At 43.2% G+C, this 14,490-nt stretch overlaps 1 protein-coding gene across 10 annotated transcripts in view; it reads left to right on the top strand.

The window, feature by feature from the left end:
• AP2B1 (adaptor related protein complex 2 subunit beta 1) overlaps positions 1 to 14,490 on the top strand; it is a 124,781-nt gene that overhangs the window by 100,319 nt on the left and 9,972 nt on the right. For all 10 annotated transcript variants that reach the window (XM_032616610.1, XM_032616605.1, XM_032616611.1 and 7 more), the window contains 2 exons: positions 8,947 to 9,031; positions 9,969 to 10,055. In XM_032616610.1, the coding sequence (XP_032472501.1) occupies positions 8,947 to 9,031; positions 9,969 to 10,055 (172 nt within the window). The remainder of the gene's footprint in view (positions 1 to 8,946; positions 9,032 to 9,968; positions 10,056 to 14,490) is intronic.

Below are 14,490 nucleotides of genomic sequence, written 5' to 3'. Positions count from 1 at the left end.
GCTGACTGCAGTTCAGATGGCTTTAGTGGTGGCTAAGGGTGGGCTTCAAAAAGAAGCTTCATGAAAATTGTGACCTTTCCACTTTTTTTCCAAATGCCTTTGACGGAGAGGGGGAATTCTTTTTTAAAGCAATACTTGAGAGTCTAGCTTAAGTTGCAGAAGAATTACAGAATTTGATTCCAGTAGTTCTAACCCTACTGTGCTTTAGGGTTCTTCCAGTGTACAGCCTTGGAGACTATCATTCTGATATACTCCTTCCTCTTCTAAACTAATGTCTGTATATATACCACTTTACAGTGTTAGTCTTCTCATTGCTGTTCTGGAGATTTAATCTGCCTGCATTCTAATTCATGGTGTTAACTCTGTGGGAGGCTTCTGAGATTGAGATTAAGCAAAACTGCATGACCGAATGGGAACTCCAGGAGGAGTCATAGTTACATCAGTTTCAGTATCTTTTGGTTTCTCTTCGCCTTTCAAAACAGGGCCCACCAAGAGAGCTTGTCTCTTAGGTTCTCATTGCCATTCATTTTTTTTTTTTAAATATTTATTATTATATATATATGTTTGGCCGCGCCGTGTCTTAATTGAGGCATGCAGGATCTTCATTGCGGCATGCAGGCTCGGGCTTCTTAGTTGTGGCATGCGGACTTCTTAGTTGTGGCATGCATGTGGGATCTAGTTCCCTGGCCGGGGATCAAACCCGGCCCCCCTGTATTGGGAGCGCAGAGTCTTACCCACTGGACCAGCAGGGAAAGCCCCCTCATTGCCATTCTAAAACCCAGTAATTATGTGTACCACTAGAAGATTTAAGTTTAAGAGATCATCTATCTGAGGGTCTGTTCAGAGCTTTCCTTTCCATTCTGAGAGCCACTTTAACATGGAAATTTCAGATGCTGAAGTGCATGTTGTTGCCCAAGGGGAAATTAGCTTAGGGACATGGAGCTACTGCTTTTATCAGGAAGAGAGGAACCTGTCAAGTTTTCCCTGTAAGAGGCTCCACCGTCCACATGCTCTTAACAATGAAAATCAACAAGTGTGGCTTTTATCTATAATGACAGCAGATTGGCAGTGTTTGAGGGCTGCTCAGCTGCCATGCAATCCATCTGATCTATTGGGTGAACTAAAAAAGAAAATAGAGGCTTCTTGTTTGAATCTTAGCCCTGGAAGTAAACTAAAGATGGCTGTTCAAGTTAAAATGTAATTAGCATCGGAAGGAAAGTAAATTGACATTTTCTATGGTGGGTTGCATGACTATTTCTGCTATGTTTTTAACTGTATTCAGACATTGTCAGATATTATAGATAGCCCTGATTTGTCAGGACGTCTCTGAGAAGTCTCAGATAATGTATCGGTCAATAGGGTTCGAAATGGAAGACCATATTTAAACTAAAGATGGTAGATATTTTTTGGCATTGACTAGGAATGCAGAACTACAGGTAGATTTAACTCCAGCAGCTAGCAGAGAGCCTCTTCTGCTTGAGTCTCAGATGACATATCACACAGTTGGAGTCAGTGTCATTATAAACCTGTCACTCAGAGCCATTCCCCTAGGCTCTGTTGACTAGGTGGTGTGGTGCTTAACACACATCTGAATCATCATTCCTCAGACAACTGGCGATGGTTGGCGTCACTGCCTGGTCCTGGCTTGGACCAGCCTGCAAATAATCTTTCTAAAAGCTAAATGGAGAGGAGGAAAAAAAAATTCCTCAGACACTTGGAAAGGTCACAAGTGACGTCATGGAAGAGTAGATGATATACTGTCAAAGGTGAGCTGTATACCACTTGGCTTGAATTTTCTTGTGGCAGTGCCTCCTGTGGTGATCTGTGGGGAGAGGCTGCATTTGCCGGAGTTCACACTGAGTTCATCTCGTACCTTTTTATAGTACTTTTGAGCACACTGAAACAAGGTTAGAATATTAATTCAGTCTGCTCCTCTCCAGCTGTGCCACCATAAAGAGGCTGCAGCTCCTGCAGCAGGCTTCCTATACTATGGAAAGAAACTAATTGCTGGTTACAGGCTGAAGCTGACAGGCTGCTCTTTCCCCAGCAGCCACTGAAAGTAACTCTTAAAAATCATTATTATTATTAAGCATTTATAGCCCGCTTTTGTGTTTTCCAAGTGCCTCATAATCATTTCTATTTGCTCTTCTTATTGATGTCCCTGAGAGGCAAGTTAATATTGTTATGTCCGCATGTCACACGTGACAGACCAGAGGAACAGAGGATTAGGTAATCAGCTCCTTGGTACCATCTGTGATCTGCTTTAGGCATCCTCAGAGCAGAAACTGAGGTGTGCACTCTGTTCCTGAGCTCACTGAGCCCATTTCCTCACTGCTTCCTTTTTAAGTTGGTGTATGAGTATTATGGTGGTTATACTTTTTTGACTGCAATTTACAGTAAGAGATACATTTTACATAGTGTATACACACAATACATAAAACTGAAAGTTTCAGGAAACATTACTTACTCTTCGTGAGACACACTATGACATTTTCTATTCTATTTTTTATGCCAGTTTCATCCCACTAAATTAATTTTAAGTAACACCAGTTTTAGGGGGCTTTCCTGGTGGCTCAGTGGTTGAGAGTCCGCCTGCTGATGCAGGGGACACGGGTTTGTGCCCCGGTCTGGGAAGATCCCACATACCGCCGAGCAGCTGGGCCCGTGAGCCATGGCCGCCGAGCCTGCGCGTCCGGAGCCTGTGCTCCACAACGGGAGAGGCCACAACAGTGAGAGGCCCACGTACTGCAAAAAAAAACCCCCAAAACACCAGTTTTAAAACCAGCATGTTAGGAGGTACGTGAGGCTGAAGAATACACACGGTGTGTTCGCCTGGAGCATCAGTTTTATTTAAAGGAAAATGGAGAAACACATTTTCATATTAGAACACATGGATTCATTATGGAATAGCATGGAACTTCAAGGAAATTTTGTTCTTATGATGGGCTACTTCATATTATGCGCCTAATCCTGATCCTTACCCCTACCTCCACCCCACTATATATGTCCATTCTTCCCTCCTCTGTTAAGGGAAGTACACTGGAAAAAACTTGAGAAGTCCTGTCCTTTTGGAAACTTTAGACCAAGTTCATATCTTGTCTAAACCCAAATGGCTGTCAGGAACTTTGAGTAGTGTATTTTACAGTCGTTACTCTTATTGAGCCCTTACTCTGTGCCAGTCACTGTTTTAGAAACTGAGAATACAGTAGTGAACAAGAGACAAAAATCCCTTCCCTTGTGAAACTTACATTTTACTCGAGGTGGATTATGTGGCACAGGGACAGGCAGTGCACCAACAAATAAGTAAAATAATATGTCAGATAAGAGCGATGGAGAGAAACAAAGCAGAGGTTGGGATAGGGAGTCCTAGAGTTGGAGGTTGGGTGGTATAATTTTATAAATACGTTGGTCATGGAAGACCTACGTGAGAAGATAATATTTGATTTAAAGCAAAGACCTAAAGGAGGCCAGAATGAGCCTTGCACATTTCTGGTGGAAGAGAATTTCAAGCAGAAGAAACAACAAAGGCAAAAAACTATGAGATAGGAGTATGCCTGGTATGTGCAGGGCACAACAGCAGGCTCCTGTGGCTGACGGGAGAGTCATAGCATATGACAACAGAGAAGTAAGAGACATCCAACTATAGGCAGTTGTAAGTTTGGGAAGTCATTGGAAGTTTGAGCAGGGAAGTATTTATGAATTGATCTACATTTTAAGATCACTGCCTTGTTGACAGTAGACTGGGAAGCTAGGTGGGGAGGGTGGAGAGAGACAAGTGCAGAACCAGGGACACCATAAAAAGCTTGGCAGTGTTTCATATACTGAGTTTGGAAAGTCAGCAATAGGGTCCATTTAGGGATGAGATGGGGAGATCAAGAATTTGGTTTTGGACATGTTCATTTTCAGATATCTGTTAGTTATCCAAGTAGAGATACCAAGTAGGCAGTTGGATATATATGTGATAATTGATTTGCCATAGGCAAGCTAGACGTTGATGTTAAAGCTCTTGGAAAATACTTCTCCACCTTGTCTGGATTATGTCTTTCTGTTCTGTACCTGTTGGGATGGTGAATTTCAAAATAAGAAAACAAAGAACTCTCCTCTCTCCCGTTGAAGCAGTCAGTATCATACTCTAAGGTTTACTCAGTTCTGTTTAAGAGAGCTGCCATCTGGGAAATTCCCTGGTGGCATGGTGGTTAAGAATCCTCCTGCCAATGCAGGGGACATGGGTTCGAGCCCTGGTCCGGGAAGGTCCCACATGCTGCGGAGCAGCTAAGCCTGTGCACCACAACTACCGAGCCTGTGCTCTAGAGCCCGCCATCCACAGCTACTGAGCCCACGTGCCACAACTACTGAAGCCTGCGCACCTAGAGTCCATGCCCTGCAACGAGAGAAGCCACCGTAGTGAGAAGCCTGCGCACCGCAACGAAGAGTAGCCCCGGCTTGCCACAACTGGAGAAAGCCTGCGCGCAGCAAGGAAGACCCAACGCAGCCCAAAATAAATAAATAAAAATTTAAAAAGAGAGAGAGCTGCCGTCTGGATTGGAATTGGACTGGCTTCATACTGTGTTTTCCTTGAATCTTTTTTGCCGAGACTCCCGAAGAGTTATTGGCATATCCTTGGAGAATCTAATATTCTTTGGGTTGTGATCTACTGCCTGTGTTATTCTTCCTCAACATCTAAATATTATTTTAGCCCAGTGAATTTGAAACCAAAAGAGCCCACGTATCATTCTATCCCCCCCATCCTTGCCTCATCAAGTATCTGTGTGCCTAATGAGCCATGTTACTGGTGAAATTATGGGGGTTTTAAAATAAATTTATTTATTTATTTATGGCTGCGTTGGGTCTTTGTTGCTGCAGCACAGGCTTTCTGTAATTGCATCGAGTGGGAGCTACACTTCGTTGCGGTGCGCAGGCTTATTCCGGTGGCTTTTCTTGTTGCAGGGCACGGGCTCTAGGTACATGGGCTTCAGTAGTTGTGGCACATGGGCTCAGTAGTTGTGGCACACGGGCTTCAGTAGTTGTGGCTCACGGGCTCTAGAGCGCAGGCTCAGTAGTTGTGGCACATGGGCTTAGTTGCTCCATGGCATGTGGGATCTTCCCGGACCAGGGCTTGAACCCGTGTCCCCTGCATTGGCAGGCGGATTCTTAACCACTGTGCCACCAAGGAAGTCCCTGAAATTATGTTCTGCATATGAACGATGTACAGGTTAAAAAGGAAAAAAAAAAAAGGTTGAGAAACCAGTGTTTCATTTCATTTGCTCAACTTCTTCCCCTTAAATTTCATGCAGCAAATACTTATTGAGTCACTAGAATGCGAATGAAGATGAGAGCCCCTGCACTGAGAGATCATTGTGTTGTGGGTGAGGCAGAGATAAACAATTATTTATTCTCTATAGAGGTGCATGGATTGGGTGCTACGGAGAGGAACTAGAGCCTTCCTGAGAAACCCTTGTCAAGCTTGAACTGCATCTTCAGATTAAATAGATATTTTCCAGACAGATAAAGTTTTAGGAGAAGAACATATTAAGCAGAAAGGACAACATCTGACAAGAAACAGCATGTCAGTTTCAGTGTTTGGGGAGCAAGAAGTAATTCTGATGTGCTTGAAGTTAAGGAAATAGGCTGGAGAGGTAGGCAGGGCCCAGATCCAAGGGAACCATATACATTTGAAATAAATGTGGTCCTAAAAAAATAGCCAAGAGTAAAAGTTTGAGAGCTGCAAGATGCAGATTTTGAAAATCTAATGTAAACGAGATGAAACGCTTCCTCACTGAGCTCTTGTTAGCATAGTTGTAATACTGCATTTGAGCATGTGTAAGATGTCAGATAAGCCTAATGTGGTTATCCTTAATTATGAAAAATTCTGAGTAAAAAGGTAAAGCAGAAAATGGTGAAAGAAGAGGGAACTTTTCTTTGAGAAACATTTGTTAATAGTACTTAATTGTAAGTCAGGCACCATTATAAGTGCTTTGCAAACATTTACTCGTTAGCCTCATAACAACCCCGTGCATTTGGTCCTGTTTGTTATCTCCATCCTTCAGACCGGAGACTGAGCTGAGTACTACTGCCTAAAGTCACACAGCTAGTAGGTAACAGAGTCAGCATTTGAAATCAGGTGGTCTGGTCTGGTTCCCAAGTCAGTGTTCAGAGCCACTGTGTCTGCTGCCTCTGATTTGGGTGTCCCAGCTTCTCAGAGAATTATTCTAGAGCAGAAGTCCAGGGATAGTCTTCAGGGTGTCCTGAAACCCCTGAAGTTTTTGTGGAAACATTGCATGTACGGTTTTCAGAAAGAAGGTCCCTGGCTTTCATCTGTTTGTCAAAAGGGTACTTGAGGCAGAATGGTTTTAGCACTGCTGACCTAGAAGAGATTTTCATGTCTTTTCCATTGTTAAAGGGCTTCAGTTGGAATAAGGATTCCCTCAGATGAACAATCTTATTTATAAGCCCACACAGACTTCTTAGGTAACATTGTTCTAAATTAATTACTTGTCTGGTTGATCTTCCTAGGAACTTTTTCCAAAAATACATGTTCCAGGTCCCAGATTTAGGGATTGCTGTTTTTTTAATACAGGATGGAGTCCCGGATTCTGTTTTGAGAAATCTCTCCAGATGATTCTAATATAAGTCTTTGGTTGAGAACCACTAATATTACCTCTTGGAGGACATATGACCCACGTTAGCCCACTTGAACCACTTCCAGTTTTCACTTCTAAATGACCTTTACAGAGCCTGGCACTCCCTCAAGGTCTTCTTGGTGCCCTTATTTGAAATAAGAGTTCCTGTTCTCTCATTGCTGAGTACCAGATGAGTTAGAAAATACCTCCTTCCCAGAAGCCCACAGCTGGTATAGATCTTTTGAAGTAGTGCTCTAGTACATCTTAAAGAATGTCTAAGGTCCCTCTTCCCTGAGGTTAGTTACTCTGCTTGTATTCACCAGACTCAAGCTTTTTGAGACTCCTGCTGTCTCAGCATTTTGGGCATCTGATTATGTGATATAGGTCAGAAACTCCTGGGTGTGGGTCATTGAAAGGTTAAATGTACAAGTTACAAGGAAAGTAATTTGATGAATTCTTATAGGAAAGAGGGTAGAAAGATATCAAGTAGACATACCCAAACCAAATTATGGAGGATGAAGTAAAGGTACTATTTAAGGTGGGGAAGGGACTTCCCTGGTGGCTTAGTGGTTAAGAATCCGCCTGCCAATGCCAGGGACACGGGTTCGAGCCCTGGTCTGGGAAGATCCCACATGCCACGGAGCATCTAAGCCCGTGCACCACAACTCCTGAGCCTGCGCTCTAGAGCCCACGTGCCTAGAGCCCATGCTCCGCAACAAAGAGAAGCCAACGCAATGAGAAGCCCACCCACCACGACGAAGGGTAGCCCCCGCTCGCCACAACTAGAGAAAGCCCGTGCTGCGCAGCAACGAAGACCCAATGCAGACAAAAGAAAAAAAGGTGGGGAAGATGAGTTGATAACAAATGTAAAAGAACTGGAAGTACTTCGGAAAGAGGATATTTCTATCTCAATATGCTGTTGGAGTTATAGGCATTTGCCCCAAGAAGGGGCGGGGAGAGAATAGTGGTGCTAGATAAGCACTTTTTACCTTTATTTTCTTAGGGAGAAATAGACTTGGTTACTGATTATAAAACTCACCCAGAGAAATGGTTTTCTGCAGTGCCAAGAGCATAGATAGGAAAGTCACCAGTGACAGGAACCAGTGGGAAGTGGTAGTTTCGAGCAGTTCTTCTCCTACTCTCCCCTCTTACAGTATATGGCTCTTATAATCTGCCACGGTGGAGTCTGCCTGTTTCTGAATAGAGACACCAATCAGTGTTGCCCCTGAACACAGGTACTTATTATAGCTTTTTAAAAAATATGAACAGCATGCCCTGGATTGAATGGGCCATGGTAGAATCACAGCCTGCCCAAATCCAGAAGTTTGTATTGTGAGAAGAAAACTCATTTCTTCATTTGTTCAAAGGCTTTTCCTTCCGAGAGTCATCAGATTTACGAGTGTTTGACCCAGCAAGCTTTTCCAGCCATATGACTTAGGAAAGTAAGATTTTATAAAAGAAAGAGCTTTAAAACTGATACCTGAAAAAAGATAAGGGGCAGTATGCCACCAGTTATTGTGGAGAGAAAAAAAACAAGGTTTAGAGTCAATTTTGCATTTGAATCCTGGTTCTTCTGTGTACTGACAGTATGATACTGGATGTTACTTAATCTTTCTGAACCTCAGTTCCTCATCTGTAAAATGAGAGGGTAGTAACAGTACTTTGTTTGGGATAGTTATAATGAGGATTAGAAATATTCTCATTAATAGGTACTTAGTAAGTGGTAGCAGAAACTACTATTAAAACAACTGACTGGATATCGCAGGTATAGAATTTGTGCCTTGAATTCATTCCTCCTGGGGCCCCTCCTGGAGCAAGGCAGAGTTGCAGGCTGTCCACGGTGCTCTTGACAGTGGAGTGAATAAGGACATGCTTTGCAGTGTATGGGCTGGTATGTCTTGATTTGGGGTTTCCTGCCCTGTCTAAAAGAGGAAGGAGGGACTTCCCTGGCCGTACAGTGGTTAAGGCTCTCCGCTTCCAATGCAAGGGGCGCAGGTTTATTCCCTGGTCGGAGAACTAAAATCCCACATGCCGTGCAGTGAGGCTAAATAAATAAATAACAGGTTTTTGGGACTTCCCTGGTGGTCCAGTGGCTAAGGCTCCGTGCTCCCAATGCAGGGGGCCCAGCTTTGATCCCTGGTCAGGGAACTAGATCCCATGTGCCGCAACTAACTAAGACCCAGCGCAACCAAATAAATAAATAAATATTTAAAAATAAATAAATAGGAAGGAAATTGGGTGATTTATTTCTAGACACATAACTGTTCTTTCCCTCCTACCTGGCTTCTTATGATGTCCTAATTTTCCCTTGCTACTTTACTGGCAGGTGGCTGTGAAAAACAATATTGATGTCTTCTACTTCAGCTGCCTCATCCCACTCAACGTGCTTTTTGTAGAAGATGGCAAAATGGGTAAGTATGTCCTCCTGTCCTGCCAAATATACCTTTGCTCTTTCTCTGAATGTGTCAGGCAGAGCATAGCCCCGGAAGGACAAGCTATTTTGAGGTCTAAAAAAATGGAGGAAGGCTATTCTAAAGCTCTAATAATTGCTAATTATATATTCTCCTGAGTCACAGTTGATCTTGCTTTGCTGTTGGTCTCCAAGTCACAATGCCTATTGTCCGAATAAGCCAGTCACCACAGCATACAGAGTAAGTGGCTTGGTGACAAGTAGATGTGGATTTGAATCTCAGCTTGGCTATTTACTAGCTATGTGACTGTAGCAAGGTGCTTAATTTTTTTGAGTTTCAGTTTCCAAGTTTACAAAGCAGAAATCGTTTTTATAATGACTTGAGATAATACATGGAAATTCAGCATTTAGCCCTGTCCTGAGTTCTTACTGTCTCAAGATAAGAATTCAATAATTTGTGATAAATTTATTGGTATTCCCCATGTGGTTGTTGATATTTCTCTCTTCCCTTACTTAGGAAACCACCATCTAATAAAACTAGCTTGTATTGATACATATGAAGTTGTATTGGCACTTAACATTGGTTTCATTCTTACAGTAGCTCTTTGGGTAGGGTAGGCAGATGTAATAATATATGATGAAATTAAGGATCAGAAAGATCACAAGACTTACCAAAGTCACCCAAATAGGAAAACAGTGGAGGCAAAACTAAACCCTAGATGTTGACTTTTTTCCAGTGTATCTTAGTGCTACTCATGAGGGATTAATTGACCTGGAGTGTAGCACCTCTGCATAGCTAGGAGTTGACTCCAGTCCCAAGCTACTGCTGGCTGTATTGCTAGAACCAGCACTCCAAAGGAGAAATGGTACAAGGGCTTAGATGTCAGAATATTGACAGATTGTGCACATCCTTCCTTTCCCTCTGCTTCCCCATACAGAGCGCCAGGTCTTCCTTGCAACATGGAAGGATATTCCCAATGAAAATGAACTTCAGTTTCAGATTAAGGAATGTCATTTAAATGCTGGTGAGTGATGAGTCTAAATTTCATTTTCATCTTAGTGTATTAAATTAGATATTTGAAAATGTTGTCTTTTCTTTACCTACCTTTTCACACCTACCTTATTTCTAGTGAGTATATGGTATTACTTTGCAAACTTCTCTTTAAAAACTTGGGATGTTTTGATGTAGGTACTAGATTACTTACAAACTAACAGATTTAAGAAGAGAACTAGAATGGATCCCCCCACCCAATTCTCTAGTAGTTGAACATGTATGAGTCATGTTACTTGAACATTCTAAGCATTAGGTAATTGAAGTGGCACTTGAAGACATGCACTCTCCCAAAATTAAAAGGACTGTTTGTCATTTTACATCAGCCTTCAGTAGTGACTCTTTCTGAGATCCTTATTTGGAATCCTGTGTTTACTGTTAAATAAGACTACATCATAGTTGATTAAAGCCTAGTTGGTAGCCTTTTTCTTTCTTGCCTTGTGTCAGCTTTCATATGGTTATACTGACCTCTTTAATCACCATGAAAAAGCTCCAGCCCCCTTAGTAGTTAGGTTTATTACTGTACTAGAACATCAAACTGGGGGGCCCAGGAGGAGAAACAATAGCAGCCGACAGTGCCTAGGGCTTTGTTTCACTGAAGCATCCTCAGGAGTGGAAGGAGCCTTCAGCTGTTCAGGGTCTTGCCTTTGTTCCAGTCTCTCTTTGAAGTTAGTATAAGGCCTTATGAAATGAAAGGCGTTTTAATGAAAGTGAGCCTTGGTGCTGTTGGGTGCCGCCTCTTTTCCTGTTTTCTCCATTCACCCGTCCTTTCCTCCTTCTGGCTACCGCCCTCCCACTGTAGCTGGAGCATTGAGTGGGGGAAAGAGGCAGTATAGCAGTACAGAAAGAAAAAGAAAAAAAAAAAAAACTCACTGTCTTCTCAGTTCAACTTGTTCTTTAAAAAGTTTTTTTGCGGGGAGTGGGAGTGCTCTATGATGCATTCATCCTCTGTGTTCAGACAAGTCTTTTCTTATAGGGCTTTTCCTGAGCCCTTGGAGAAGTGTTTGAGGAGATAGTTTTCTGTAATGTCCACTGTCGCTACTAGTTTGTCGATTCTCTTCAGGAATACCACATATCTGCCTTCTTTTGAACATATTCTTGGTCTGGGTTTTTCAGCCTGACTGGTTATGTAGTTATTAAACAAAACCAGATTTTTGCTGAGTTTTCACAAAAAAGTCATACTTAAATTGAGCTGCTTTTTATGCCGTATTCTAGGTAGGTGACGGTGTTATCTCTCTGCTAGGCTCACTGGTTAGTTACCACAAGCCTCATTTGATGAGTTGGGAGGTTGGGCAGCCTTCCATTGTGTAAGCTGTTTTTCAGGAAGCTCCAGGTGCAGACTCTGCAGTGGTTCGTGGCGAGAGTTATAGTCACCCTTGTGTAGTCAGTCCCAGGGCATTTCATTTATTATGCTCCTGAGAACACTTGTCCCTCAGAAAAGGGTTCTGTGGTCAAAAAAGTTGGAAAATACAGTGTATGCTGCGCCTCTCTTGGGTGTTGCCATTGCCACATGAGCACACTAGAAGCTGAGGCTTCCTGCGTCGAGGAAACCAGCTTACCTCAACAGGAACTGAACTTTTTCGCTGTGGAATTTAAAGTCACAAAATGCTTATTATTAACGTCTTATGGAACACCAGTGTTCCTTGAACATGCACGATCTGGGAAACTCTGGCCTATAGAGAGCAGAGAAAGGCCAGGGTAATTGGAAAGCAGATTTGGTTTCAGAGGTCTGGTGTGAAAGGGACATGCTTTTTCAAAAAAGAAAATGGAAGTTTGGATGATTGAGGGCTTTACTGTGGCCTGTCAGAGTTATAGAAAAGATCCCCCTGCTTCCAGATTGGGATTCTGAACCCTTACTGAACCTTGGTGTACATTTGTGATCTTGCCCAAAGAAGGGGTGTCTGGTCTTGCTCCCAAAGGGTCTTTGGCTTCTGATGTAAACTGGAACAGTTTCCCAAAGCAAATTCAGTTTTGATCAGTTCTGCCATGGCCTCATGCCGGTTCCTCCCTGCCTCGGGTGCTCCAAATACCAGCGAATCAGCTTTCCAGTGACACACAGTGCAGCACGTGGCAGTGCAGCGCATGGAGCAGAGGGAAAAGCAGCCACTTCGTTTTCTCCAGGAGCCTGAGGCCATCATTTCCCACACTGAATCATTGCTCATCGCTTACAAGACCACTTCCTGCAACTATTCCTTTCTAGCTTTTCCTCTGCCTCCACCCCAAGGTCTGGAGTACCCTGGCCTTTACATTTCCTTCCAGTCTGAGGGCTCTATTAACATGAACATTTTCGGGTTTAGTGCCTTCTGATTCAACACCCTGGGTCTAGCTGAGAGCTAAAAATACCATCCTTCCCAGCTGATCTGTCCTAATCACAATAGCACCAACCCTTTAAATAGCTTTTTTGTGCCAGAGTAGACATTTGACAGATGGAGCTAACACTCTGAGGGCAACAGGAAGTCGCAGGCTTAAAGGGCTGACCGCCTAGCGTTGAGCTTTTACTTTTGCTCTTCCATGTCTTCTAGAGATGAAAGAAGAAGAGAAACGCTCTTCCTAAGCCTTAATCATTTATCAGTTCTTAATAGAAAAGTGTATATGATGGGGTGCTTATGGTGCCACTAGTTGTGTAAATACTAGAAAATATTAGATCAGAAAGGCACCAATGTTTGGGTCTCCCTGCTTCCTAGCACTGGTCATCTCTACTGGCATCAGGCAGTCTGTATGAATCTGTTTTACAGCTTATATTGTAGCTGTATTTGGGCTTAGTACATGTCTGGGACCACTATCTTAAGTATACAAGAAGTAGTTGCATCTCCAGCCATATCCAGAAGGGAATCTTTCTGGCAAGCAATCTACAAACCTGTTTTTTAAATTAAGTGTTTATTATACTGTGAAGAGCTCAGAGACATGTTGTATCTATATTCACTAGTTGGGCTCTCTAGTAAGGGACAAATATTTCTTCTGCCACAGGGACTAGGTGAGGATGAGTTCTGTTTCTTTGTTTTGTCGTGGTTCTCCCCATCCCTCGGAACATTTCATAAATGCAAATGCTTTGCCAGCCAACACTTAAATATAGTTTGGTTGTTTAGATGGTAAGAAGTGTCCTTTTCAGCAAGCACAATGGTTTTGAACTTGCTGATGAGTATGTACCACAGCTGGGACCCATGTACAGATTCCCCCTTGCCACTCACCGAGTACCTTCACTCTTATGGCTGCTGGAAGAGATGTGACCTTAGCTAAAGTAGGAAAATGAAGGAGGGAAGACCACATTCACACCTTCTAAGACTTCAGGCCTCAGGCCCAAAGCCAGATTTGAGGTAGGAGACAAATGAACCAAAAGAAATCACACCTTGATGCACTTGTAACCATATTTGACCATCTTTTAAAACTCTGTCCTTTAGGGCAAATCTCAGTGTCTTAACATTGCATTGTCATTCTCAAAGTCTCACAACTGTAAGATTCCATCATGTTTCCCAGGAGTTCAGGTATATTTAAAACAACTACAAAAAACTGACATCTTGTAAAGAAGTCTATCCCAGTCTGACAAGGAAGCCTCCTTAACATTGGCTCGCATTGCCATTCTTAATAGGTTCCTTTAGCTGAGTCTGATGATCCTGCCATCTACATACCCTCTAACTCAAACCTGATAGCGAAGGTTTATGAAAATTGACTCACACATACTTACGTTATAGAACCCTCCTCCCTCCATTCAGTCTTCTGATAGAAATCACGATAACAGCCATTTAGTAGGAGCAGAGCCAGGTTCCTAACTGGAATGCTTCCAAACACAGTAAAGTTACATCCATTCAACTTGCTTATTCTACCTGGCTGTTTGCCACATTTTCTAATTCTGGAAGGGGTGAGTGTGTATGTGTGTCTGTGTGCTTCCATTTCTTAGCCTATTATCTCTTACTTAGGTGGTAAAATCACGAGACATCTGTAGGCATCTGGGCCTTGCTATGTATATTGTCTAGAACATGTGCCTATGCAACAAGGTAGATCTTCAACAAAAGCTCCTGCTGGGCACATGGGCTTCAGTAGTTGTGGCGTGCGGGCTCAGTAGTTGTGGCACGCAGGCTCAGTAGCTGTGGCTCGCGGGCTCTAGAGCGCAGGCTCAGTAGTCGTGGTGCACGGACTTAGTTGCTCCGCGGCACGTGGGATCTTCCCGGACCAGGGTTCGAGCCCGTGTCCCCTGCATTGGCAGGCAGATTCTTAACCACTGCGCCACCAGGGACGCCACCCCCCCCCCCCTTTGTATTTAAGACAGTCCTGTCAAAAGGCATTAGCCAAACTCCAGCTGGTGATGTTGCCTGGCAACCCAGTCTGAGCTGCAAGAGCCCTTCATTGTGGGAACCAAGGTGACAGCCAGAACTGCCTGAACCTCCAAAAGGTGATTAAAAAGCATACCGAGG

This window comes from Phocoena sinus, chromosome 20 (genome assembly GCF_008692025.1).
Source record: "Phocoena sinus isolate mPhoSin1 chromosome 20, mPhoSin1.pri, whole genome shotgun sequence".
NCBI classification, from domain to species: Eukaryota; Metazoa; Chordata; class Mammalia; order Artiodactyla; family Phocoenidae; genus Phocoena; species Phocoena sinus.
The sequence above is the reverse complement of the archived record's forward strand: the minus strand, read 5'-3'. Positions and strand labels throughout refer to the sequence as shown.